Source organism: Sturnira hondurensis, unplaced genomic scaffold, assembly GCF_014824575.4.
Source record: "Sturnira hondurensis isolate 20B ecotype Veracruz unplaced genomic scaffold, ASM1482457v3 Scaffold0006571, whole genome shotgun sequence".
NCBI lineage: Eukaryota > Metazoa > Chordata > Mammalia > Chiroptera > Phyllostomidae > Sturnira > Sturnira hondurensis.
The window spans coordinates 2,286,608-2,311,424 of record NW_028079202.1 but is presented as its reverse complement, the minus strand read 5'-3'; the positions used below and the strand labels follow the sequence as shown (position 1 = coordinate 2,311,424).

General features: G+C 39.5%; 1 protein-coding gene across 8 annotated transcripts in view; it reads left to right on the top strand.

Annotated features, from left to right (window-relative positions):
* WWP1 (WW domain containing E3 ubiquitin protein ligase 1) overlaps positions 1-24,817 on the top strand; it is a 142,349-nt gene that overhangs the window by 28,302 nt on the left and 89,230 nt on the right. For all 8 annotated transcript variants that reach the window (XM_037050197.1, XM_037050194.1, XM_037050193.1 and 5 more), the window contains one exon: positions 23,988-24,078. In XM_037050197.1, the coding sequence (XP_036906092.1) occupies positions 24,009-24,078 (70 nt within the window). In that variant the 5' untranslated portion in view covers positions 23,988-24,008. The remainder of the gene's footprint in view (positions 1-23,987; positions 24,079-24,817) is intronic.

The window sequence follows — 24,817 nt, the reverse complement described above, 5'->3', positions numbered from 1 at the left end:
TATATAAGCCTGACTGTATGTGGAAATGATTACCAAATCTAAATTATGTACATGTTGAAAGCAGGAAATTACTTATAAAAATAATAAAATAAGAATAAAATAGACTTCCAGCCAAGATGGAGGCGTAGGTGGAAACACTTTGCCCCCCCTCCCACAACTAAATTTAAAGACAGCTAGGTTTTAGAAACAAAAACGCAGCCAAAACAGTGAAAATTGAACTGTACAGAAGTCCAACAACAACAAACCACTCAGCGAGACTGTGTCACAACCCAGCGACTGGGTTGCCAGGCCCTGGTGAACACCTAAGGCTCCGCCCCCTCAAACATAACAGATACGAACAGACCAAACATTATGACTCAAGAACAGTTCAAAGCCCCAGAGCCTATAATTCTAAGTGACCGAGAAATAGCCAACCTTTCAGATGCACAGTTCAAAATACTGGTGATCAGGATGCTCACAGAACTGGTTGATTTTAGCCACAAATTAGAGGAACATATGAAGGCTAAACTAATTGAAATGAAGGGAAATGCACAGGAAACCAATAGTGATAGGAAGGAAACTGGGACTCAAATCAAGGGAGTAGACCAGAAGGAAGAAAGAAACAACCAAACAGAAAAGAATAAAGAAACAAGAATTCAAAAAATAAGGAGAGGCTTAGGAACCTCCAGGACATCTTTAAACGTTCCAACATCCGAATTGTAGGGGTACCAGAAGGGGAAGAAGAACAGCCATGAGTGGGAAACTTATTTGAACAAATAATAAAGGAGAAGTTCCCTAATCTGGCAAAGGAAATAGACTTCCAGGAAATCCAGGAAGCTTGGAGAGTCCCAAAGAAGGTGGACCCAAGGAGGAGCACACCAAGGCACACCAAAATTACATTAGCCAAGATTAAAATGAAGGAGAGAATTCTAGAAGCAGCAAGAGATAAGGGGACAGTCACCAACAAAGGAGTTTCCATCACACTGTCAGCGGATTTCTCAAAAGAGACCTTACAGGCAAGAAGGGGCTGGTAAAAAGTATTCGAAGTCATGAAATCCAAAGACCTACATCCAAGATTGCTCTATCCAGCAAAGCTCTCATTTAGAATGGAAGGACAGATAAAGTGCTTCTCAGATAAGATCAAATTCAAGGTGTACATCATCACCAAGCCCTTATTATATGAAATGTTAAAGGGACTTATATAAGAAAAAGAAGATGAAAAATATGAACAGTGAGAGGACAGCAAACTCACAGTTATTAACAACTACACCTAAAACAAAAGCAAGCTAAGAGGACAGCTAGATCAGGAGCAGAACCATAGAAATGGAGATCCACATGGAGGGTTAGCAACAGGGGAGTGGGAGGAGGAGAAGGGGAGAGAAGAGAATAAGTAGCATAGACAGTAGGTAGAAAATAGACAAGGGGAGGGCAGGAATACTATGGGAAATACAGAATCTAAAGAACTTGTGACACATGGACATGAACGAAATGGGGGGAATGGTGGGGGAGGGGTGTGCAGGGTGGAGGGGAGTGAGGGGGGAAATGGACAAGTGTAATGGCATAATCAATAAAATATATTTTATAAAAAAGAAAGTAAAAAAATAAAATAAAAATTTCCCAACTTTTTGCTTAACGAATGTTTGTAATATCTATTAAATCATAACTTTGACCCATATTTTATTGAATTCTAAATTTGTGATTTTCTAATTCTGTCCTTTTATCTGCTTTTATTTTGAAGTTCCCTTGTGAGATAACCCTGAGATACAATTTATAACGGAAACAGAATAAATATTTATCTCTTTTATCAATTTTCAGAGTAATTACTTGATACCCCACAGCAACCTTGTTGATTTATGTCAATGATTTATTTTTCTTTTTTAACATCTAGATTTAAATTTTTAGAATTAAATGTATTTGATGTCTTTATTCTTTTTTAAAAAAAATTATTATTATTCTATTATAGTTGTGCAAATTTTTCCCCCTTTGCCCTCCTGAGCTCACTCCCACTGTCAATCCCAAACACTGTTATCCATGTCCATGGGTCATTCATAGCTGTTTTTGACTAGTATCTTTCCTTTCTTTCCATCATTATCTCCCTACTCCTCCCCCTCCCTGGTTGTTGTCAGTTTATCCTATGTTTTCATGCCTCTGGTTCTGTTTTGCTCATTAGTTTTGAAAGGTTTTCTTAGGCTCTGCCAAGAAAGAAATGCTAATGAGCCACAAAGTTAGGCAATAAAGAGCTTTATTGGGGTTTGTGCACCTGGGTGAGGTTCCCCGGTCTGCAGAGTGAGGCTGGGAAAGTTGCACCCAAGCAGGGAATGTCATGGGGTTTTATTTTCCTTGGCTCCCCATGGGAGCTGGGGATTGGTGCCCTCTGAACAAAGCAGCAATACAGCATTGGTGGTTTCTGACCCGGACTCAGGTTACTGTGAGGATGTCCGTCTTGGTAAAGCCCGCCCTTCCGGCTCTCTGATTGGACGTCAGCCGGCTGTTCCGTGTGCCATTTTGATTGTCGGCCATCTTGACTTATAGTCCAGCCAGGGGCCATCTTGACTGTAGTCCAGCCAGGGCTTCCTCGTATTCCCCACCCATCCTAACAAGTTTATTTTTGTTCATTAGGTTCCTTTTATAGGTGAAGATCATATGGTATTTGTCTGTCATTGACTGGCTTGTTTTGTTTAGCATAATATTCTCCATTTCCATCCACGCTGTCATGAAAGGTAAGAGTTCCTTCTTCCTTTCTGCTGCATAGTATTCCATTGCATAATTGTGCCACAGTTTTTTGATCCACTTATTTACCGATGGGCACTTAGTTTGCTTCCAGCACTTGGCTATTGTAAATAGCACTATTATGAACATAAGGTTGCATAAATTATTTTGAATTGGTGTTTCAGGATTCTTAGGGTATATTCCCAGCAGTGGAATCATTGAGTCAAAAGACAGTTCCATTTTTAGTTTTTTGAGGAATTTCCATACTGTTTTCCACAGTGGCTGCACCAGTCTGTATTCCCACCAACAGTGCACTGGGTTTCCCTTTTCCCCACATCCTTGCCATCACTTGTTAGTTGATTTGTTAGTGATGGCCTTTCTGACCAGTGTGATGTTATATCTCATTGTGGTTTTAATTTATGTCTTTGATGGCTAGTGACATTGAGCATCTTTTCATATGTCTATGGGCCCTCTGTATGTTCTCCTTGGAGAAGTGTCTATCCAGGCCCTTTGTCCATTTTTTAATTCTGTTGTTTGTCTTCCTGGATGTTGAGTTTTATGAGTTCTTTATACATTTTGGAGACCAACTCCTGTCTGAGGGCATTGGTATCATTGGTGAATATGTTCTCCCATATAATCACTTCCCTCTTCATTTTGATGATGGTTTATTTAGCCATGAAGAAGCTTTTTAATTTGATATAGTACCATTTGTTTATTCTTTATTTCTCTTGCCCTGGGAGACATATCAGCAAAAATATCACTATGTGAGATATTTGGAATTTTATTGCCTGTGTATTCCTTAGGACTTCTATGGTGTCATGGCTTATATTTAAGTCTTTTATCCATTTTGAATTTATTCTTGTATATGGTATAAGTTGGCGGTCTAGTTTCATTTTTTTTTGCATGTACCAGTCCAGTTCCCCCAACACCATTTATTAAAGAGGCTATTTTTACTCTATTGTATCTCATGCTCCTTTTGTCAAATATTAATTGACCATAGAGACATGGGTTTATTTCTGGGCTTTGTCTTGAATACAATAGCCTTATAGTGTTGTTTGATATCAGGTATTATGATCCCTCCTACTTTGTTCTTCTTTCTCGATATTGCTGAGGCTATTCAGGCCTTTTTTGGTTACATAGATATTTTTGAAATATTCTACTTCTGTGAGATGTCATTGAAATCTTTTTTTTAAGGTTTTAAGATTTTATTTATTTATCTTTAGAGGGGAAGGGAAGGAGAGAAGGAGAGAAGTATCAATGTATGGTTGCATCTTGTGAGTCCCCTGTCGGGAACTGGCCTGCAACCCAGGCATGTGCCCTGACTGGGAATCGAACCTTGATCGTGTGGTTCACAGGCCCGCGCTCAATCCACTGACCTATGCCAGCGAGGGCTTGTCACTGAAATCTTGATAGGAATTGTATTGGATCTGTAGATTGCTTTGGGTAGTATGGACATTTTAATGATGTTAATTCTTCCAATCTATGAACTGGGTATGTGCTTCCATATATTTGTATCTTCCTTAATTTCTTCCTTCAATGTTCTGTAGTTTTCTGAGTACAGATCTAAAAATTTATCTTTTATTATTGAATTCTAACTTAGTTGTATTAGGATCAGAGACTTGGAACAACATGCTATATATTTGAAATCCAGTGTGGTTTTTGTTTCCTATTGTTTTTCTGTATGTCTCATGTATGCTTGTGAAGAAAGTTTATTTCTAATAGTCAGATATAAGATTCTGTGTATGTTCATTAAATTTTGCTTGTTCATAGTTATTTTGTGGTCCACTTGATCTACGAAAAATTGGAGTGTGTTGAAATTGCCTATGACAATAGCCAATTTGTCAATTTCTTCCTGTAGTTCTAACAGTTTTTTTAAGGCTTTTTTTTCCTCCCCAGTAAATGTCTGGTCAGAGATTTGATTTTCCCATGAATGTTCCAGGGTAGAAAAAGACTTGGAGAAAGCACAAGCTGTAGAAGTGTATTCTGTATAATCTTTCCCCTTGTTTTGGTCTTCACCATCAGTTTAGAGAGTAGCGTACTTCTTAAAGTTTGGATTTTTCAGGTTTCTTTGGCTCAGGTACAGATTTAGAGTCTTGGTCCTCCTTGCCATTCTTTCTTTCAGACTCCTTCCAGAGTCTTTGTTCCCTCCACCTCTTGGACCATGGGAGCCCCCACTTTTGTGCCACTCACCCATCTACTTGATTTGCATCTTTCCTGGTTGATCCTTCTGGAGATTGTTGAGCTGCAGCAAGCCACTTCCCCATCACTCTTAGTGGATCATTCCTCTGACATCAAGCAGAAGTATGAGCACTTCACCCACACATCCTTCTGTGATGAAGAGGCCAGCATTACCATTAGCAGCTTATCAGGTCTGGGAGGCTTAGAGTTGAAGAGTGCCAGTCTTCTGCATTAGTGAGGATTTCGTCTTCCAGAGACTTCTCACTCTTTCTCTTTTGAGCATCCTGTTCTGACTTCTCAAATACAAGGTTGAGGTCCCAATCTGAGATGACTTACTTGTGTCCTTGACCATTCCTGTTCCTGAGTGTCTTCACTTTGCAGTTTTGGTCATTTTAGTTTTTGATTCCTGCAGATAAGGATGGATTTCTCCTATTCCTTTGGTAGCTGCTCTTGTGGTTCCTGTTGTCCGACAGCAGGGTCAACAGGCTTTGCTCCTCCAGGGACAAGCCACTTGGCTAGACTGGGAGGCACCAGAGGAGGCTTGAGGCTCTGAGGCTTTGATTAAATTTGGGTCTTTGAGAAGGACCTCTGTCAACCTGTGATCATCCATGACTGAACGACCCATCTGTTGTATTGGTCTTCCTAGCTGTGCTTCTTCTGTAGTCATCAGCTCCATAGTACCACTACCACAGGTACATTTGTCACTGCCTGTCCTGGAGTCTTTGCCTCTGCCATAACCTTTGCAGCCTCAGTCATCACAGCAGTCTTGGCCTCCATAACTATCACCACGTTTGCTTTCAAAGCTGTAGTCACCTCTCCTAAGTGCATACTCATCAGAGCTGTCTGTGGCAGTACAATTACTGCAGTCTATCTGTTTTGTCAGAATCCTGATTTCTTTTTCAGTCAAAAGAATATTTAGTTATTCTTGTCCTTATCCTGTGTTTGATCAGCCATGTCCATGGGAATTCTGTTACCTAGAGTCTCTTCATGAAGCTCAGGACATTGAGCAGGGAATCTGGGTTCTCAAACTCAGCGTCATTAGAACCTTTCAGGTTCTCTGGAGTGCTTGGATCACATGATAAATGCACTACACTGATATTTAATCCTCCAAAGAATTTCTTGGTGGAGATTTATGTCACATCACAAGTTGGGTTCCCTATAAGCGTCATGTAGGGTAGCAATTTGGGAGGATAACTCCAGTCAATCACTGATTTCCCAAGCAGCTCATGGAGCAGTAGGCAGGATGCAGTGAACAGTTGGAGCTGCCTTATGCATGTTGTATTTATTGTGCCTGCTGGTTAAAACATCTTCCAGTTCAACTTGTGTCCATCCAGCTGACTGGTTTGGCACATGGATGCTTCCTCTACCAGTGTGACCATCCTCAGCTGGAAGTCTGTTGGGAACACAGTTGTCTTTTTTGCTGAGGCTGCTATATGTTGGAGCAGGTAGGCAGGAGCAGAACACAAAGTTAGCCTTTATTAAGCATGCAGACTTAGAGTTTTGTATCTACTTACCGAATTGAACCTTGTATCATTCCCTTTGTTTTCATTGATAATGATATTTGCTGTTTTAACTAATCCCAGCTTCTTAAAATTTGTATTTGCCTGGTATGTCACTTTTTATATTTTTGCTTCATTCTATCAGTATTTTTATTTTGTGTCTCTTACCTCCTGAATTTGTCCATATACATGTGTTCTGATTATTTCTCTACATAGACTCTATATATAGACTCTCTTTGTGTGTTTTGATAGTCCTGGTTATTTCTTTGTTTTTCTTTAGCCTTTTTTTATGTAATTGGTTGAGTTGATTTCTTATTGTCTTCTCTTCTATCCTGTTTGAAAATTATTCCCTCTTGTTGCTTTTATGATTGTCCTTCTGACAGTGCTACATAGTTTAAGGTTAAATGGATCATAATCATCAGCTAACTCCTCTCCTTTCTCCCTGTCCTTTCTGTACTGTATCCTTTCTGTACCTTTGTTCTACATTTTAATACTGAAAAGTGTTTTTGTTTAAAAGTCATAATAAAATTGTTTATAGTTACTTAATTCAGACAATGTTTATTTTTTTAATATAAATTTATTTAATTCTTGTTCAAGTACAGGTTTCTGTCTTATATTCCCAACCCTACCCGCCCCACCCCCATGCTCCCCGCCTCCCTCCCCTTTCCAGCTCCCACCCTTAGTTATTGTCCATGTGTCCTTCATACTTGTTCATGTGAGTCCATTCCCTTTTCCTCTATGATTCTCTCCCCTCTCCCCTCTGGACCCTGTCAGCCTGTTCCATATTTGAGTGTCATTGGTCGTATTTTGCTTGCTTGTTTGGTTTGTTTAGATTCCTGTTAACAATGAGATCATATGATATTTGTCTTTCACCGCCTGGCTTATTTCGCTCAGCATAATGCTTTCCAGTTCCATCCATGATGTTGCAAAGGGTAGGAGCTCCTTCTTCCTTTCTACAGCATAGAATTCCATTGTGTAAATGTACCATAGTTTTTTGATCCAGTCATTGACCGATGGGCATCTAGGTTGCTTCCAACTCTTGGCTATCGTGAATTGTGCTGCTATGAACATTGGTGTCCATAGGTTCTTTTGGATTGGTGTTTTAGGATTCTTAGGATGTACTCCTAGCAGTGGAATTGCTGGGTCAAAAGGCACGTCCATTTTTAGTTTTCTTAGAAAATTCCATACTGCTTTCCATAGTGCTTGTACCAGTCTGCAATCCCACCAACAGTGAACTAGGGTCCCCTTTTCCCCACAACCTATCCAGCACTTGTTGTTTGTTTCTTTGTTTATGATAGCCATTCTGACTGGTGTTAAGTGGTATCTCATTGTGGTTTTAATTTGCATCTCTCTGATAGCTAGTGATATCGAGCATCTTTTCATGTGTCTCTGGATCCTCTGTATGTCCGCCTTGGAGAGATGTCTGTTCAAGTCCTCTGCCCATTTTTAAATCGAGTACCTTGTCGTCTTTGAGTGGAGTCGAGTGAGTTCTTTGTATATTTTGGAGATTAAACCTTTGTCTGAGGTATAATTAGCAAATATGTTTTCCTAAACTGTTGCTTCTCTTTTTATCTTGATACTGTTTTCCTTAGTTATGCAGAAGCTTTTAATTTTGATGAGATCCCATTTGTTTATTCTTTCCTTTATATCCCTTGCTCTAGGGGACGTGTCAGTAAAAATATTGCTGCGTGGAATATCTGAGATTTTCTTGCCAATGCTCTCCTCTAGGGTTTTAATGGTTTCACAGCTTATATTTAAGTCTTTTATCCACCTTGAATTTATTTTGGTGTAAGATGTAAGTTGGTGCTCAAGTTTCATTTTTTTGCATGTAGCTGTCCAGTTCTCCCAACACCATTTGTTGAAAAGGCTGTCTTTACTCCATTTTATGTTATTGCCCCCTTTGTCGAATATTAATTGACTATAGAGACTTGGGTTTATTTCCGGGCTCTCTGTTCTATTCCATTGGTCTATGTGCCTGTTTTGTGCCAGTACCAGGCTGTTTTGATTACAGTGGCCTTGTAATACACTTTGATATCAGGTATTGTGATTCCCTCCTACTTTGTTCTTCTTTCTCAAAATTGCAGCTGCTATTAGGGGTCTTTTATGGTTCCATATAAATTTTTGAAGTGTTTGTTCTATGTCTGTGAAATATGCCATTGGTACTTTAATAGGTATTGCATTGAATCTGTAAATTGCTTTGGGTAGTATGGACATTTTGATGATGTTAATTCTTCCAATTCATGAACACAGTATATGTTTCCATTTATTTGTGTCTTCCTTGATTTCTTTCTTCAGTGTTGTGTAGTTTTCTGCATACAGGTCTTTTACCTCCGTGGTTAGGTTTATTCCCAGATATTTTATTTTTGTTTTGGCTATATCGAATGGGATTTTTTTCTTGATTTCTGCTTCTGCTGCTTCATTGTTGGTATACAAAAATGCCTTTGATTTCTGGATATTGACTTTGTATCCCGCTGTTTTGCCAAATTCATTTATTAGTTCCAGCGTTTTTTTGGTAGAAGCTATAGGATTTTCCATGTACACTATCATGTCATCTGCAAACAGTGCCAGTTTTGTTTCCTCCTTTCCAATTTGGATGTGTTTTATTTCCTTTTCTTGTCTGATTGCTGTGGCTAGAAGTTCCAATACTATATTGAACAGAAGTGGTGAAAGTGGACAACCTTGTCTTGTTCCTAATCTTAGTGGGAAAGCTTTTAGTTTTTGCCCATTGAGTATGATGTTGGCTGTAGGTCTTTCATATATGGCCTTTATTATGTTGAGGAATGCTGCTTATATTCCCATTTTTCTTAGTACCTTTATCATAAATGGGTGTTGAACCTTATCAAAAGCTTTTTCTGCATCTATTGATATGACCATGTGATTTTTGTGTTTGCTTTTCTTTATGTAGTGTATTACATTTACTGATTTGTGTATATTGAACCATCCTTGCATCCCTGGGATGAATCCCACTTGGTCGTGGTGTATGATCTTTTTTATGTATTGTTGGATGCGATTTGCTAATATTTTATTGAGGATTTTAGCGTCTATGTTCATCAGCAATATTGGCCTGTAATTTTCTTTCTTTGTTGCGTATCTATCTGGTTTTGGAATTAGGCTGATACTGGCTTCATAAAAAGAGTTTGGGGAGTTGTCCCTCTTTTTGGATTTTTTGGAATAGTCTGTGAAGAATAGGGGTTAGCTCTTCCTTAAATGCTTTGTAGAATTCTCCTGTGAAACCATCTGTTCCAGGGCTTTTGTGTGATGGGAGTTTTTTGATTACTGCTTTAATTTCATTTGCTGTTATTGGCCTGTTCAGGTTTTCTGCTTCTTTTTCATTGAGTTTTGGAAGATTATATTTTTCTAGAAATTTGTCCATTTCTCCTAGGTTTTCAAATTTCTTGGCGTACAGTTCCACAAAGTAATTTCTTACAAATCTTTCTATTTCTGTGGTATCAGTTGTAATCTCTCCTCTTTCATTTCTGATTGTGTTTATTTGGGTCTTGTCTCTTTTTTTCTTGATGAGCCTACTTAAAGGCTTGTCTATTTTGTTTATCTTTTCAAAAAACCAACTCCTGGATTCATTGATCCTTAGAATTGTGCGTTTAGTTTCTATGTCATTTAATTCTGCTTTGATCTTGGTTATTTCCGTCCTTCTACTTGCTCTGGGCTGTCTTTGTTGTTGTTCCTCGAGTTCTTGGAGGCGTCGGGTTAGGTTGTTTGTTTGACATGTTTCTATCTTCTTTAGGTAGGCCTGTATTGCTATGAACTTCCCTCTCAGGACTGCCTTCACCTGTCCCACAGGTTTTGGGTTGTTGTGAGTTCATTTTCATTTGTTTCCAGAAGCTTTCTGATTTCTTCCCTAATATCAATCTTGACCCGTTCGTTGTTTAATAGCCTACCATTCAGTCTCCATGATTTTGGGTGTTTTTTGGTTTTTTTCATTGGGGTCGGTTTCCAATTTCAGTCCCTTGTGATCAGAGAAAATGCTTGGTATGATTTCTATTTTCTTGAATTTCTTGAGACTCGTTTTGTTTCCTATCATGTGATCTATCTTTGAAAATGTTCCATGTGCATTTGAAAAGAAAGTGTATTTAGCTTCTTTTGGGATGGAGGGCTCTATATATATCAGTTAGGTCCATTTCGTTTAGGGTGTCATTTAATGCTGCAATATCTTTGTTGATATTTTGTTTGGAAGATTTGTCCATTTTAGACAGTGGGGTGTTAAAATCCCCTACTATAAGTATGTTGCTGTCAATTTCTTTCTTGAGGTCCTCCAGAATTTTCTTTATATATGTGGGTGCTCCTATGTTGGGTGCATATATATTTACGATGTTAATGTCTTCTTGGTGGATTCTCCCTTTGAGAATTATGAAGTGACTTTCTGCGTCTCTCTTTATGGCCCTTCTTTTGAAGTCTATTTTGTCTGATATGAGAATCGCTACCCCGGCTTTTTTTTCTTGTCCATTTTCTTGGAAAATTTGGTTCCATCCTTTCACTTTTAGTCTGTGGTGGTCCTTTGACCTGAGGTGGGTCTCTTGTAGGCAGCATATGTGTGGGTCGTACTTTCTTATCCATTCAGCTATTCTATGTCTTTTAATTGGTGGATTTAATCCATTTACATTTAAGGTTATTATTGAAAGGTACTTATTCATTGCCCTTTGTGTACCTGTGTTCCTCTCTATCTCTTTCTTTTCCTTCCTTTCCTAAAGCAGTCCTTTTAGTAATTCTTGTAGAGCTGGTTTGGTGGAGGCGTATTGTTTTAGAGTTCTTTTGTCTTGGAAGCTCTTTATTTGGCCTTCTATCTTGATTGAGAGCCTTGCTGGGTACAATAGCCTTGGTTGTAGGCCTCTGTTTCTCATTACTTGGAATATTTCCTGCCATTCTCTTCTTGCTTGGAATGTTTCCATTGAGAAGTCAGTAGCCAACCTTATTGGGACCCCCTTGTATGTTATTTCCTTTTTCTCCCTTGCTGCCTTTAGGATTTTCTCTTTGTCTTGGAGGTTTGCCATTTTAATGATGATGTGTCTTTCAGTAGGTCTCTTTGGGTTCCACCTGATTGGGACTCTCTGTGATTCCTGAATTCGTGTGACTTTCTCTCTCGTCAACTTAGCAAAATTTTCCGTTATTACTCTTTCAAGGAGGTTGTCTATCCTTTGTTCTTCTTCCTCTCCTTCTGGTATTCCTATTATTCGGATATTATTACGTTTCATGTTGTCTTGCATTTCTCTTAAATTCTCCACATTTTTTCTGATTCTCTTTTCCATTTTTTCGTCTGTCTGAGAGATTCTTTCTATCCTGTCTTCTGTCTTACTTATGCGATCTTCCGCCATATCGATTCTATTCTTCATACCTTCTACTGTGTTCTTCAGTTCAGAAATTGTATTCTTCATTTCCTCTTGGCCTTTACTAAGGGTTTCCATTTCCTTTTTCATATTGGTGTAGTTTGCAGAGAGCTCACTGTAGCTCCCCTGTAGTTTCTGGTAGCTCGTTGTAAGCTCTTTGAATTTCCTGATAACCAGTGCTTTGAATTCAGTATCTGATAGTTGACTTGCCTCTATTTCATCTAACGTTCTTTCTGAGACTTCCTCCTTTTATTTCATTTGGGGATTGTTTCTTTGTCTTCCCATTGTTTGTGTTGCTCTTCTTGTTTGCTTCAGCTTCTTAAAGTGATCTGTTCTGGGTTCCTGGGTTTATGGTGTGAACTTCTGTGGTAGGATGCCTGTGAGATTCAGTGGTGCAGTCTCCTGCAGGTATTTTGGTGTTCTCCACTTCCACCTACTTCTCTTGTTGGCTTTCAGCTGATCAAACCTTTTCTTCTGGTCTCCCTAGCTGCAGCAGCCTGAAGGCTATTAGTGTGGCCTTTCTCTCCTCTCAGTGAACTTAGCTGGTCTCGCCAGTGCCCTCCCAAGATCCAGAATGTCGCCGCTTTCCCGTGCCCTGCTGAGATCAGGTTTTACCCCAGGCTTCCCAGCTCTGGCCTGGCATGAGGGCAAGCACTCCCAGCCAGGCTTTCCTGGTCTCGCAGGCTTGGGCTTGGAGCTTTCCCAGTGCTGTGGGTGCACACACCGGGCAACTCACAATTCTTCCAAGCTGGCAACCACAGCCTGACTCCTGGTGCTTTTCAGTCTGAGCCCAGCTGGGTAGGGATGGATTTGGCGATGGCGCTTCCCCAGGGGCCCTGTCAGTCGCGCGCAGCGCCCGGAGGCTGTGTGAGCGCCCGCTTGAGTCCCTGGCTGGAGTCCCCCAGCATTGGGAATGGGCACCACCTGGAATGCGTGCCACCATGAATGCATGCTACAGGGAATGCACTGGATTCCCAGACTTCCCAGCTGGTGACCACACTGGACTCTGGATGCTTCTCAGTCTGCACCCAGCTGGGTAGGGATGGATCTGGCGATTGGAGCTTCCCCAGGGGCCCTGTCAGTCGCCCACAGTGCCCTGATGCTGTGTGAGCGTCGGCTGGAGTCCCCAGCTGGAGTCCCCCGGTATCGGGAATGTGCACCTCTGGGAATGCACGCCACCGGGAATGCACGGGACTCCCAGACCTCCAAGCTGGCAACTACAGCCTGCCTCCCGGTGCTTCTCAGCCTGTGCCCGGCTGGGTAGGGAGGGAGCTGGTGACTGGTGCTCTTCCAGGGGCACTGACAGTATCCCAAAGCTCCCCGAGACTGTGGGAGCGCTGGCTCAGGCTACTGGGAATGCCGGGGCCACTCAGTTCCCCAAACTGGCCAACACAGCCTGACTCCACAGGTTATCAGAGTTCTCCGGTTTGCTTCCCAATGCCCACTCCTCTCTCTGCCACTACATGCAAACCGATCTCTCCTGGTTTCCAGTCTGCACCCTGCTGGTTAGAGAGGATGCCGGTGACTAGTTCTCTCATAGGGTTGTCGTTGTTGCCCTCCCTCGGCTCTCAGAGATCAGGGCGGCCCTGCCAGGGCCCTGGAGCTGCCCGGCGAAGGGTCCGCAGCCTCTGTGCTGTTCCCTCGTACCTTGCTGATCTGAGGTCCATCTCCTCTCCTCAACCTCTGGTCATTCAGTGTCCGCTATACTCTCTGGAGTCCTGCCATCCCATATGCTGGGTCCCTGTTGGGTGTTTGCCGTGCTCCTCTGCAGAGCAGCCTGGTTTTTCTCTGGCGCATGAAGGGAAGCGAAATCCTTTCTCCTACTCCGCCGCCATCTTCCCACTCTCCAGACAATGTTTATTTAGATTTACTTGTATGCTAATAGTCTTTCCTTGCCTCTCAGATCATCTTCCTGTGGAAAGGATATGGATGTGTGGATTCTACTCTTTCATGAAACATCTCTTAGATTGTCACTAAGTAAAAGTCTTTGCTTTTGGCTTATCTGGCAATATCTTAATGCCTTCTGTGTTCCCCAGAGTTTGGTGGTAGAACCATTTTGCCTTAGTCCTTCGTAGGTGCTTGTCCTACCTTCTGTGTTTCCACTGACCCTGTTGAGACTCTGCTGTCATTTTATTCCCTTCTTCTGGCTGCTTTTAACATGGTCTCAGCTTTGATATCCTGGAGTTTCAGTGCTGTGTGTCCCAGGTGTGAATTTCTTTTCTCCAGCCTCTTTTATATATGTTGTGTTTCTTAGAATTGTGGATAAATGTCCATCATTGTTTCCAGAAAGTTAATTCATTTTCTTTCTTAGTTTGACCTCCTCTTTCTTAATTTTCTGGGACTATGAGTAGACAATATATGTCATATCTCATTTTATTCTTCATGTCTTTAGCCTCTTTGGCATTTTCTATTTATTTCAGCCCTCCTTTTAAATACTTTTTCAGATTTATATTAAAGTTCACTGATTTTCTCTTTAAGTTTTGACTAATCTGAATACATGATGGTGGACTTTAGTAACTCATGTTTTGATATTGGTTCATTAATTAAGACAAATACAGCACACCACTCTAGGTTGTAATAATCCGGGAAACTTAGGTGTAGAGGCTACAAGGAGGCTACTGTCTTCATAATTTTTCTGTAAATTTTAAACTATTCTAAAATAAAGAGTAAATTCTGTATTCTTTTCCAAATAATGCAATGCCATTTTCATAGTCTCTTTTTGCTTGACATGTTTTATCTTTTATTGCTTAAACTAACTTTTAAAAGTTTATATTGGGTAATCATAGTATTTAAAGACGTTGTACGGTTGGAAACTTACTTTTTTATTTCTGCTGACTCACTCTTGGTGGCTTGCTTCCTTTAAGTTTCATCTTTTATATCAGCGATACCCAACTTTTTTGGCACCAGGGACCAGTTTCATTGAAGACAATTTTGGGTCAGGTGATGGGGGAAGGAGGTGGAGCTCAGGTGGTAATGTGAGCCAGGCTTTGTAGGCTCACCTGCCACTCATCTCCTGCTGTGCAGCTCAATTTCTAGAAGACCAAGAACCAGTACCATTCTGTGGCCAGGATTTGGAGACCCCTTAATTGATTCCTCTTCATCTTGGATAATCCCAGGAGCTTAAATTGGGGTACTTTTCCTTTTTTTTTTACCAGCACTTTGAGATTCATCTTGTTTCTTATGGCTGTGTAGTATTTATTTATTTATTTATTTGTTTATTTATTTTGTTTGGATTTTTTAAAGCATTTTTAAAACTTAATTATTGTTGAAATACAGTTTTCTGTCTTTTACTCCCATTCTGTCCACCTCACCATTGCTCCCCACTTCCCTCCCATTTCCAACCCCCTTAGTTTTGGTCCCTGTGTCCTTTACTTTAGTTCCTGTAAATCCCTCCCGTTTTCCCCTGAAATTCTCTCCCCTCTCCTCTCTGGTCCCTGTCAGCCTGTTCTGTATTTCAGTGTCTTTGGTTATATTTTTTTTGATTGTTTGTTTTGTTGTTTAGCTTCCTGTTAAAGGTGAGATCATATGGTATTTGTCTTTCATTGCCTAGTTCATTTCACTCAGCATAATGCTTTCCAGTTCCATCCATGCTGTTGCAAAGGGTAGGAGCTCCTTCTTTCTTACTGCTGCATAGAATTCCATTGTGTAAATGTACCATAGTTTTTGATGGGTACCATTTACTGATGGGCACCTAGGTTCCTTTTACACTTGGCTATTGTAAATTGTGCTGCTGTAAACATTGGGGTGCATAAGTTCTTTTGGAGTGGTGTTTTAGGGTTCTTAGGATATAATCCCACCAGTGGAATTGCTGGGTTAAAAGGCAGGTCCATTTTTAGTTTTCTGAGAAAATTCCATACTGTTTTTCATAATGGTTGTACCAGTCTGCAATCCCACCCAGAGTGAACTAGGGCCCCCTTTTCCCCACAACCTCTCCAGCATTTGTTGTTTGTTGCTTTGCTTATGATGGCCATTCTCACTGGTGTAAGGTGGTATCTCATTGTGGTTTTAATTTGCATCTCTCTGATAGCAAGAAATATGGAGCATCTCTTCATGTGTCTCTGGATCCTCTGTATGTCCTCCTTGGAGAAGTGTCTGTTCAAGCCCTTTGCCCATTTTTTAATTGGGTTAGTTGTCTTCTTAGAGTAAAATTATGTGAGTTCTTTGTATATTTTGGAGATTAAACCTTTGAGGTATCATTGGGAAATATGTTTTGCCATACAGTTGGTTTTCTTTTTATTTTAATGCTGTTTTCTTTAGCTGCGCAGAAGCTTTTTATTTTGATGAGATCCCATTTGTTTATTCTTTCCTTTATATTCCTTGCTCTAGGGGACATATCAGTAAAAATGTTGCTGCGTGAAATATCTGATATTTTCCTGCCAATGTTCTCCTCTAGGACTTTAATGGTGTCACAGCTTATATTTAAGTCTTTTATCCACCTTGAATTTATTTTGGTGTATGATGTAAGTTGGTGCTAGAGTTTCATTTTTTTGCATGTAGCTGTCCAGTTCTCCCAACACCATTTGTTGAAGAGGCTATCTTTACCCCATTTTATGTTACTGCCCCCTTTGTCGAATATTAATTGACTGTAGAGAGTTGGGTTTATTTCTGGGTTCTCTATTCTGTTCCATTGGTCTATGTGCCTGTTTTTATGCCAGTACCAGGCTGTTTTGATTACAGTGGCCTTGTAATACAGTTTGATATCAGGTATTGTGATCCCTCCTACTTTGTTCTTCTTTCTTAACATTGCAGCTGCTATTCGGGGTCTTTTATGGTTCCATATAAATTTTTGAAGTGTTTGTTCTATGTCTGTGAAATATGCCATTGGTACTTTAATAGGTATTGCATTGAATCTGTAAATTGCTTTGGGTAGTATGGACATTTTGATGATGTTAATTCTTCCAATCCATGAACACGGTATATGTTTCCATTTGTTTGTGTCTTCCTTGATTTCCTTCTTCAGTGTTGTGTAGTTTTCTGTAGACAAGTCTTTTACATCCTCCATTAGGTTTATTCTCAGATATTTTATTTATATTTTTGGTACATCGAATGGGAGTTTTTCTTGATTTCTGCTTCTGCTGTTTCATTGTTGGTATACAAAAATGCCTTTGATTTTTAGATATTGACTTTGTATCCCAGTGTTTTGCCAAATTCATTTATTAGGTCAAGCAGTTTTTGGTAAGAGTGTATAGGATTTTTCATGTACACTGTCATGTCATCTGCAAACAATGACAGTTTTGTTTCCTCTTTTCCGATTGGGATCCCTTTTATTTCCTTTTCTTGTCTGATTGCTGTAGCTAAAACTTCCAAAACTATACTGGATATAAGTGCTGAAAGTGCAGAGTCTTGTCTTGTTCCTGATATTAGTGGAAAAGATTTTAGGTGTTGCCCATTGAGTATGAAGTTGGCTGAAGGTCTCTCATATATGACCTTTATTATATAGAGGAATGCTCCCTCTGTTCTCAACTTTGCTGGATTATTTTTTAATCATAAATGGGTGTTGTACCTTATCAAAAGCTTTTTCTGCATCTATTGATATGATCATGTGGTTTTTCTCTTTGCTTTTGTTTATGTGATATATTTACTGATTTGCGAATATTGAACCATCCTTGCATCCCTGGGATGAATCCCACTTGGTCATGATGTATGATGTTTTTAATGTATTGTTGGATGTGATTAACCAATATTTTGTTGAGGATTTTAGCATGTATGTTCATCAGTAATATTGGCTTGGATTTTTCTTTCTTTGTTGTGTCTTTATCTGGTTTTGGAATTAGGATGATGCTGGCTTCATTAAAAGAGTTTGGGAGTTTCCCATCATTTTGGATTTTTTGGAATAGTTTGTGAAGAATAGGGGTTAGCTCTTCCTTAAATGCTGTGGAGAATTCTCCTGTGAAACCATCCTGTCCAGGGCTTTTGTGTGACAAGAGGTTTTTGATTACTGCTTTAAGTTCATCTGCTGTTACTAGTCCGGTCAGGCTTTCTGCTTCTTCATTGAGTTTTGGAAGATTATATTTTTCTAGAAATTTGTCCATTTCGCCTAGGTTTTCAAATTTCTCGGCATATAGTTCTTCATAGTAATTTCTTACAATCCCTTCTGTTTCTGTGTTATCAGTTGTAATTTCTCCTCTTTCAATTCTTATTGTGTTTATATTTGTCCTCTCTCTTCTTTTCTTAATGTGCCTACTTAAAGGCTTGTCTATTTTGTTTATCTTTTCATAAAACCAGCTCCTGGGTTCAATGATCCTTAGAATTGTGCTTTTAGTCTCTATGTCCTTTAGTTCTGCTGTGATCTTGGTTATTTCCTTCCTTCTACTTGCTCTGGGCTGCTTTTGTTGTTCCTCAAGTTCTTGTAGTTGTAGGGTTAGGTTGCTTGTTTGAAATGTTTCTGTTTTCTTTAGGTAAACCTGTATTGCTATGAACTTCCCTCTCAGGACTGCTTTCACTGTGTCTCATAAGTTTTGGGTTTTTATGAGTTCAGTTTTATTTGTTTTCAGAAACTTTTTGATTTCTTCCCTAATTTCGTTTTTGACCCATTCCTTGTTTAATCGCATGCCATTCAATATCCTTGATTTTGATTGTTTAGGGTCTTTTCCTTTGGGCTTGGTTTCCAGTTTCAGTTTCTCGTGGTCAGAGAAAATGCTTGGTGTGATTTCAATTTTCTTGAATTTTAGGGGGTTCATTTTTTGTCCTATCATGTGGTCTATCTTTAAAAATGTTCCATGTGCATTTGAAAAGAATGCATATTTAATCTTCCTTGGGATGAAGGGCTCTCTATATATCAGTTAAGTCCATTTCATGCAGGGTTTTGTTCAGTGCCACAATATCTTTGTTGACAGTTTGTTTGAAAGGTCTCTCCATTTTTGACAGTGGCGTGTTAAAATCCCCTAGTATAATTGTGTTGCTGTCAATATCTTTCTTGAAGACCTCTAAGATTTTCTTTATATATTTGCATGCTCCTATGTTGGGTGCATATGTATTTATGATGTTAATATCTTCTTGGTGGATTCTTCCCTTGAGTATTACGAGGTGACCTCCTGGGTCTCTCTTTATCGTCCTTTTTTTGAAGTCTATTTTGTCTGTTATGAGTATTGCTACTCCAGCTTTTTTTTCTTATCTGTTTGCTTGGAATATTTGTTTCCAGCCCTTCACTTTTAGACTGTGTAGGTCTTTTGTCCTGAGGTGGGTCTCCTGTAAGCAGTGTATGTGTGGGTCATGTTTTTTTTTTTTTAATCTATTCTTCTGTGTCTTTTGATTGGAGCATTTGATCTATTTACATTTAATGTTATTATTGATAGGTACTTATTCATTGCCGTTTTTGTACCTGTGTTCCTCTCTGTCTCTTTCTTTTCCTTCCTTAAAGCAGTCATTTTAGCATCTCTTGCAGAGCTGGTTTGGTGGAGGCATATTCTTTTAGATTTCTTTTGTCTTGGAAGTTCTTTATTTGGCCTTCTATCTTGATTTCGACCCTTGCTGGGTAAAGTAGCCATGGTTGCAGGCCTCTGGTTCTCATCAGTTTTAATATTTCTTGCCATTCTCTTCTCGCTTAGAGTGTTTCCATTGAGAAGTCAGTTGGTAATCTTATTGGGGCTCCCCTGTATGTTATCTCCTTTTTCTCCTTTGCTCCCTTTAAGATTCTCTCTCTATCTTGGAAGTTTGCCATTTTAATGATGATGTGTCTTGAAGTGGGCCTCTTTGGGTTCCTCTTGATTGGAAGTCTCTGTGTTTCCTGGATTTGTTACTTTTTCCAATAGGTGTTCTATCCCTTGTTCTTCTTCTCTTTTTGGTATCTTTATTATTGGGATATTATTACCTTTCATATTGTCTTGCATTTCTCTTAATCCTTCTTCACTCTTTCTGAGCCTGTTTTTCTTTCCTTGCTCTTTCTGTGAGTTTTTGTCTACTTTGTCCTCCAACTCACTGATCTGATCTTCTGCTTCATTGATCCTGCTTTTGATTCCTTCCACAGGAGGTCAGATTCTGTGGTAAGTTTAGAGTAAAGGACAATAAATAGGTGTAATGTGTTAGCAAATAGAGTTAATCACTACAGTAATAGAATTCAGGAAAGTGTAAAGTGGGCTAAGATCTGGGAGACGTGTTGTGAAGTATTTACAGTTGTATAGAACAGCTATTATTTACAATACTGTTCGAGCAACAATCATATGACAGACTCTTTGTGATCAATATAACATGAATAGGGGATATAGAACTTTGGGTAGCGTGCTAAATGAAAACAAGTACAGTGAAGTATAGAAAATTAGCAATACACTGTGGAGGAGAGTACAGGGGAAACCTGTCAAATGATACAATATAACCAGCCAAGGCAAAGAAGCCTATACAGAAAGAGGAGGAATACAAAGATACTATTAAAATATAAAAGAAGTGAGAATAATGAAAAATAATAATAATAGAAATATGCAGCAACTTGTGGCTTCTCTGCTATAGCAAAGTGTAATTTGCCTCTCAGTCTCTACTGTTGGGGTGCCCCCTCTTTGGGTCCAACTCTAGTCTTTTTGTAATTCCAAGTTGTTTATGTCAGTTGTGGGTAAAAGAAAAAACAACAACCAGGAAAAAAGGCAAAAGAAGGGAGGGAAAAACAATAAATTTGGAAAGAAAGAAAGAAGGAATAAACCAGGAAAGAGGAAAAAAGTATTAAAAGGTAAAATAATAATAAAATTTGAAAGGTACAAGATTGCTTTAAAAAAAACCCACATTTCTACTTGGTTTCAAACTGGCCAAACCATTTTTACTAGCTGCAGTGGGGAGGGGTGATTCCTGTGGTTTTTCTTTGAGCGCTTTTCCCAAGAGGTAACCTGGCTTGTCTCCCCAGTGCCCCACAAAGGGTGTCTAGGTTCTTTTCAGGTATTTTTTCCAGGGTCTAGCTGTGGGATGGGTTCTGGTGCATCAGCCAGGCTGTCCAGGGCCCATGGGATCTGGTACGGTCCTTCCCAGTTCTGTGGGGGAGCTCAAGGGCTACCACCCAGCCTCTGGATCACTGCCAGGCTGGGTGGGGAGCAGGCCAAGTGGCTGTCGCAGGAGAATCCTTCAGTTTACTTTCCAAAAAATTTCTCAAGAAAGCCTGCCTCTTAGCACATCCTAATCCCCCAGCCAGACCAGTGACTATCGGAGTTAGAGCCCAACAATGTGCCTCTCAATTCTCCCGGGCTTGTGACCAAAGAGTCCAAGGTTGAATACAGCCCTTTGTTCTTATTACCCTCTGTAAATTCAAGCACAAAGGTCTCTCCCGAGTGTTGCCCAGCCTTACTTAGACTGGGAGGGAGGACTAGACTTAGCTCTAGACTTAGAGCTGATTACCCAGCTCTCTCCCAAGGACCCTGCGGCAGTCCCAAGACTCACAAAGAGTCTGCCGTAGACCCGCTGGGCGCCGGGGCTTCTGAGGAGTCACTGCCAGACACATCAGGCACTGGGCACTGGATGCTGGCCGAGTCCGCTGGGCACTGGGCGGCCACTACTGCTCTTGTCTTTGCTCTGAGACCCAACTGACCTGCAGCTGTCTCCTTACCGTCTGTTTTTTTCCTGTCCGTTACAATTTCTGGTCTCTTATTTTCATGTATACTGGGGAACTGTTGGCTGTTTGCGCTGTTCTTTCATAGATCGCCAGAATTCTCTCCCATGTGTACAGGGAAATGGAATCCACTCCTACCTACTCCGTCGTCATCTTCCCTCTCCTCTGGGGTGCTTTTCTGAGCATGAGTCTATGCTTCTGCTATGTGGTAGAGTTCCTGATGACCTGCGCCCTCACTCTGCATCAGGCCTAGTGCTCTGTCTCCTGATCCCAGTGCTACTACCAGCATGCACATCCAGGACAATGCTCAAATCAAATTTTTTTTTTTTGCTTATTGCTCCCTATTTCCTCTGATATATCAACTCATTTTTTAAAAGTTTTTTTTCTTTTGGCTACTATCATATGGGTAAGAGTAGCCTTAATAATTTGTTGAGAACATAACTGTTTGGAAAGTACATTGATTTTTATTTATCCAGGATCTGTAGGAAGACCTTTCAAAATACTGCAAGATCTGGCACAAGTAATACCCCTTTTTTATTACAAAATCTTTTATTATAAAATCATTAGCATGTCATTTTATAGCGTAACAATGTCATACTCAAGCACACCATATGACATTTTAGGTGAAATGTCCAAATTGAAGCAATTATTTATTATCCCCATATTACTCTACCGATCACACTCAAGCAAGCGTCAACTTTTGCCAGATCATGCATATATCATATTACTACAGATTGAAACCCCTCAATGTCCACTGCTTTTCTTCATGCTCACTGATTTTCCAGAGCTTCCATTTCCCTTGGTTTGCTTATGTGAATAAGGCAACTGGTATACCTGCATATAGGTGTCATCCTGGAGCCCATTTGCTGATCTGCAGGATGAGTGGGCCTGAATGAAGTTCCAGAACCTGTGACTAGACTACATGTTAATTAACTCAGTTACTCAAATACAGCTGTCTCTTTTGTCTTTTCACACACCAAACACGTACTCATGTACACACATACATGTATAATATGGGCAACCATGAATATGTGAAAAAGGTATAATGTACCATTTAGAGTATTGGCTCCCTAAATTTGGAGAAGACTCTAAGGAGAAAACACCACAAACAGGTAATAATAAGACAGATATTAATATTAATTAATATTTCTTGATTTTGTCTAGAATGTTCCACTTTATCTTCAGTAGGTTAAGGGTAGATGGAAGTTTAGCCTTAAAGTATTTGTCATGCAGAAGAAAGATAAAGTAGCTTTGTTTTGTATTTTATTTTAAAAGTCAAAGTTGAGGTGGAGGAATGAAACAGAACTTGAAAAAATATCTGTAAAAATAACGTGCTAGATTTACTGGTGACATGCAATTGATGTAGCATTTAGACCCTAACTAGACTCTATATTTAAAAAGTAGTGATGAAGGCCTGGTTGGTGTGGCTCAGTGAATTGAGTGCTGGCCTGCAAACCAAAGGGTCACCAGTTCAATTCCCAGTCAAGGCACATGCCTGGGTTATAGGTCAGGTCCCCAGTAGGGGGACCACAATGTGAGAGGCAATCACACATTGATGTTTCTCTCCCTCTCTTTCTCCTTTCCCCTTTCTCTAAAAATAAATAAATAAAATCTTTTTTTAAAAAAAGAAAGAAACGGCATCAAGAAACTTGATCCGATTTCTTCATTTAAAAATAGTTAATGATAAGGGGCTTATCATTAGTTAAAAATAGTTAATGATAAGGGGCTTTTGTTAGGACAGTTAATGAAATAGGACATATATTATTAAGTAATAGTAATATACTAATTACATTCCTGAATTTGATCATTGTAGTGTCATTATTTAAGAGAATATTTTTATTCTTAGGAAATACGCACTAAATATTAAAGGGTAAAGGGGCAAGCTACTTGGGTAGTTCAGATAATACATTCAAAGAGAGACTCTAAAAAACTGGAATTTATTTATAAAAAATTGTGAGTTTATTCTTACACATTTGAACTTCAGTCACCTTCAAAGTTCTCTTTATTTGATGCAATACACCTATTGAGGCATTTTGCCCACTGCTCAAAACAGTTTTCGAACTTATCAGTTTTGATGCCTTTTAGTGCTTCTGCTGTTTTTTTTTTTTTTTTCACCTTTTCCACATCAGCAAAATGTTTCCCTTTGAGGACTTTTTATTGTGGAAACAAAAAATGTGTTTCTGGGGGTAAGAGTTGGTGAATAGGGAGGGTGGGATATGGGGTCATGCCAGTTTTGGTCCAAAACTGTCAAACATTTAGCAAGGTGGGGGTAGGCACACTTATAAATCACCCATCATGAAACAAGCAAAGGTGTTGAGTCTTAAAAAAAAAAATTCACTGAAGCCGAATGTAACCTCTCCCAACACCACCAGCTGGTACACTGATACAGGTGGGTTCCTAGAATACTCACCTAGCAGGGGAAGCCTATACTACAAGTGGCCTGCCCTCCAGAAAATAATTCTTGTTTTTTGGGGGGCCCCCATATACATAAACATTATAATATGTGATAAATAGATAAATCAACACATCACCAGGTATACTTGGTTCACATTGACTCAGATATGGTTTATTGGCCATATTTGTCTGTAATGCTTATAGTACTAAGTCTTAGTTTCAAATGGTGGATAGCTGAATATATCAGCATGTAATGGGTTGAAAATATTGTATCAGGTGTGGTTTCTTAATTGATTTAACTAGTTTTAATCGTATTGAAAATTACAATCTCTTGTTTAACACATGAATAAATTGAATTTTTTATAGGTTTAACCTGAATTGTGGGACATGGCCACTGCTTCACCAAGGTCTGATAATGGTAATAACCATAGTGGAAGGTTACAGTTACAGGTAACTGGTAAGTTATTTTCATAACTTAAAATAGTGGTTCCCAGATGAAGCTTTCTTTTAGATTCATACTGTAGAGTATTTGTTGCAGCAGGCCTCAATAGTAGATAACCTCTAAAGATATTTATTTAGTAAAAATAAAGTATATATAGAACCTATGCTGGGTGTGGAGAAGATATATCTGTCCTCTTTGATAGGAGAATTTGGATACTGGAATTAGTGTCATTAAGTTGGTCCTTAAATGATTGTTAGGATGGAGAAGGAAGCTGAAGGCCTTCTTTCCTTCTTTCATCTATTTAGCCATCCATTATACATTGAGCAAATATTATCCATTCAGTCATTGGTGAAATATTTGTTAAGTGGAATTACATATATGAAAAGACAGGCTCTAGTTCTCCAGGAATATATAGTGGTGGGACAGGTTTATTTTGTGTGGACAGTTACTGTGCAGAGTGATCATTAACTGGATGCAGTGAGAACCTAGAGGAAGGTGTCTTAGGTCTGCTTGGGATTGCAGGTGGCCTATTAGTGTACAGAATGTGTAAGAGAAAGATTCACAGAGGGTAACACTTGAATTCCTGCAGGAATAACAGGAACTCATATCCAATTAGAATGGCAGCAGGGAGGGTTAGAGGAAGAGGGAACAGCATTTACAAGACCATGAAAGAGTCTTGGTTTTAACTAGGGACTTCAGATCATTCATTCTTGTTAGTTGGAATACATGATTCAAGGAGGAGTGGTCATTATGC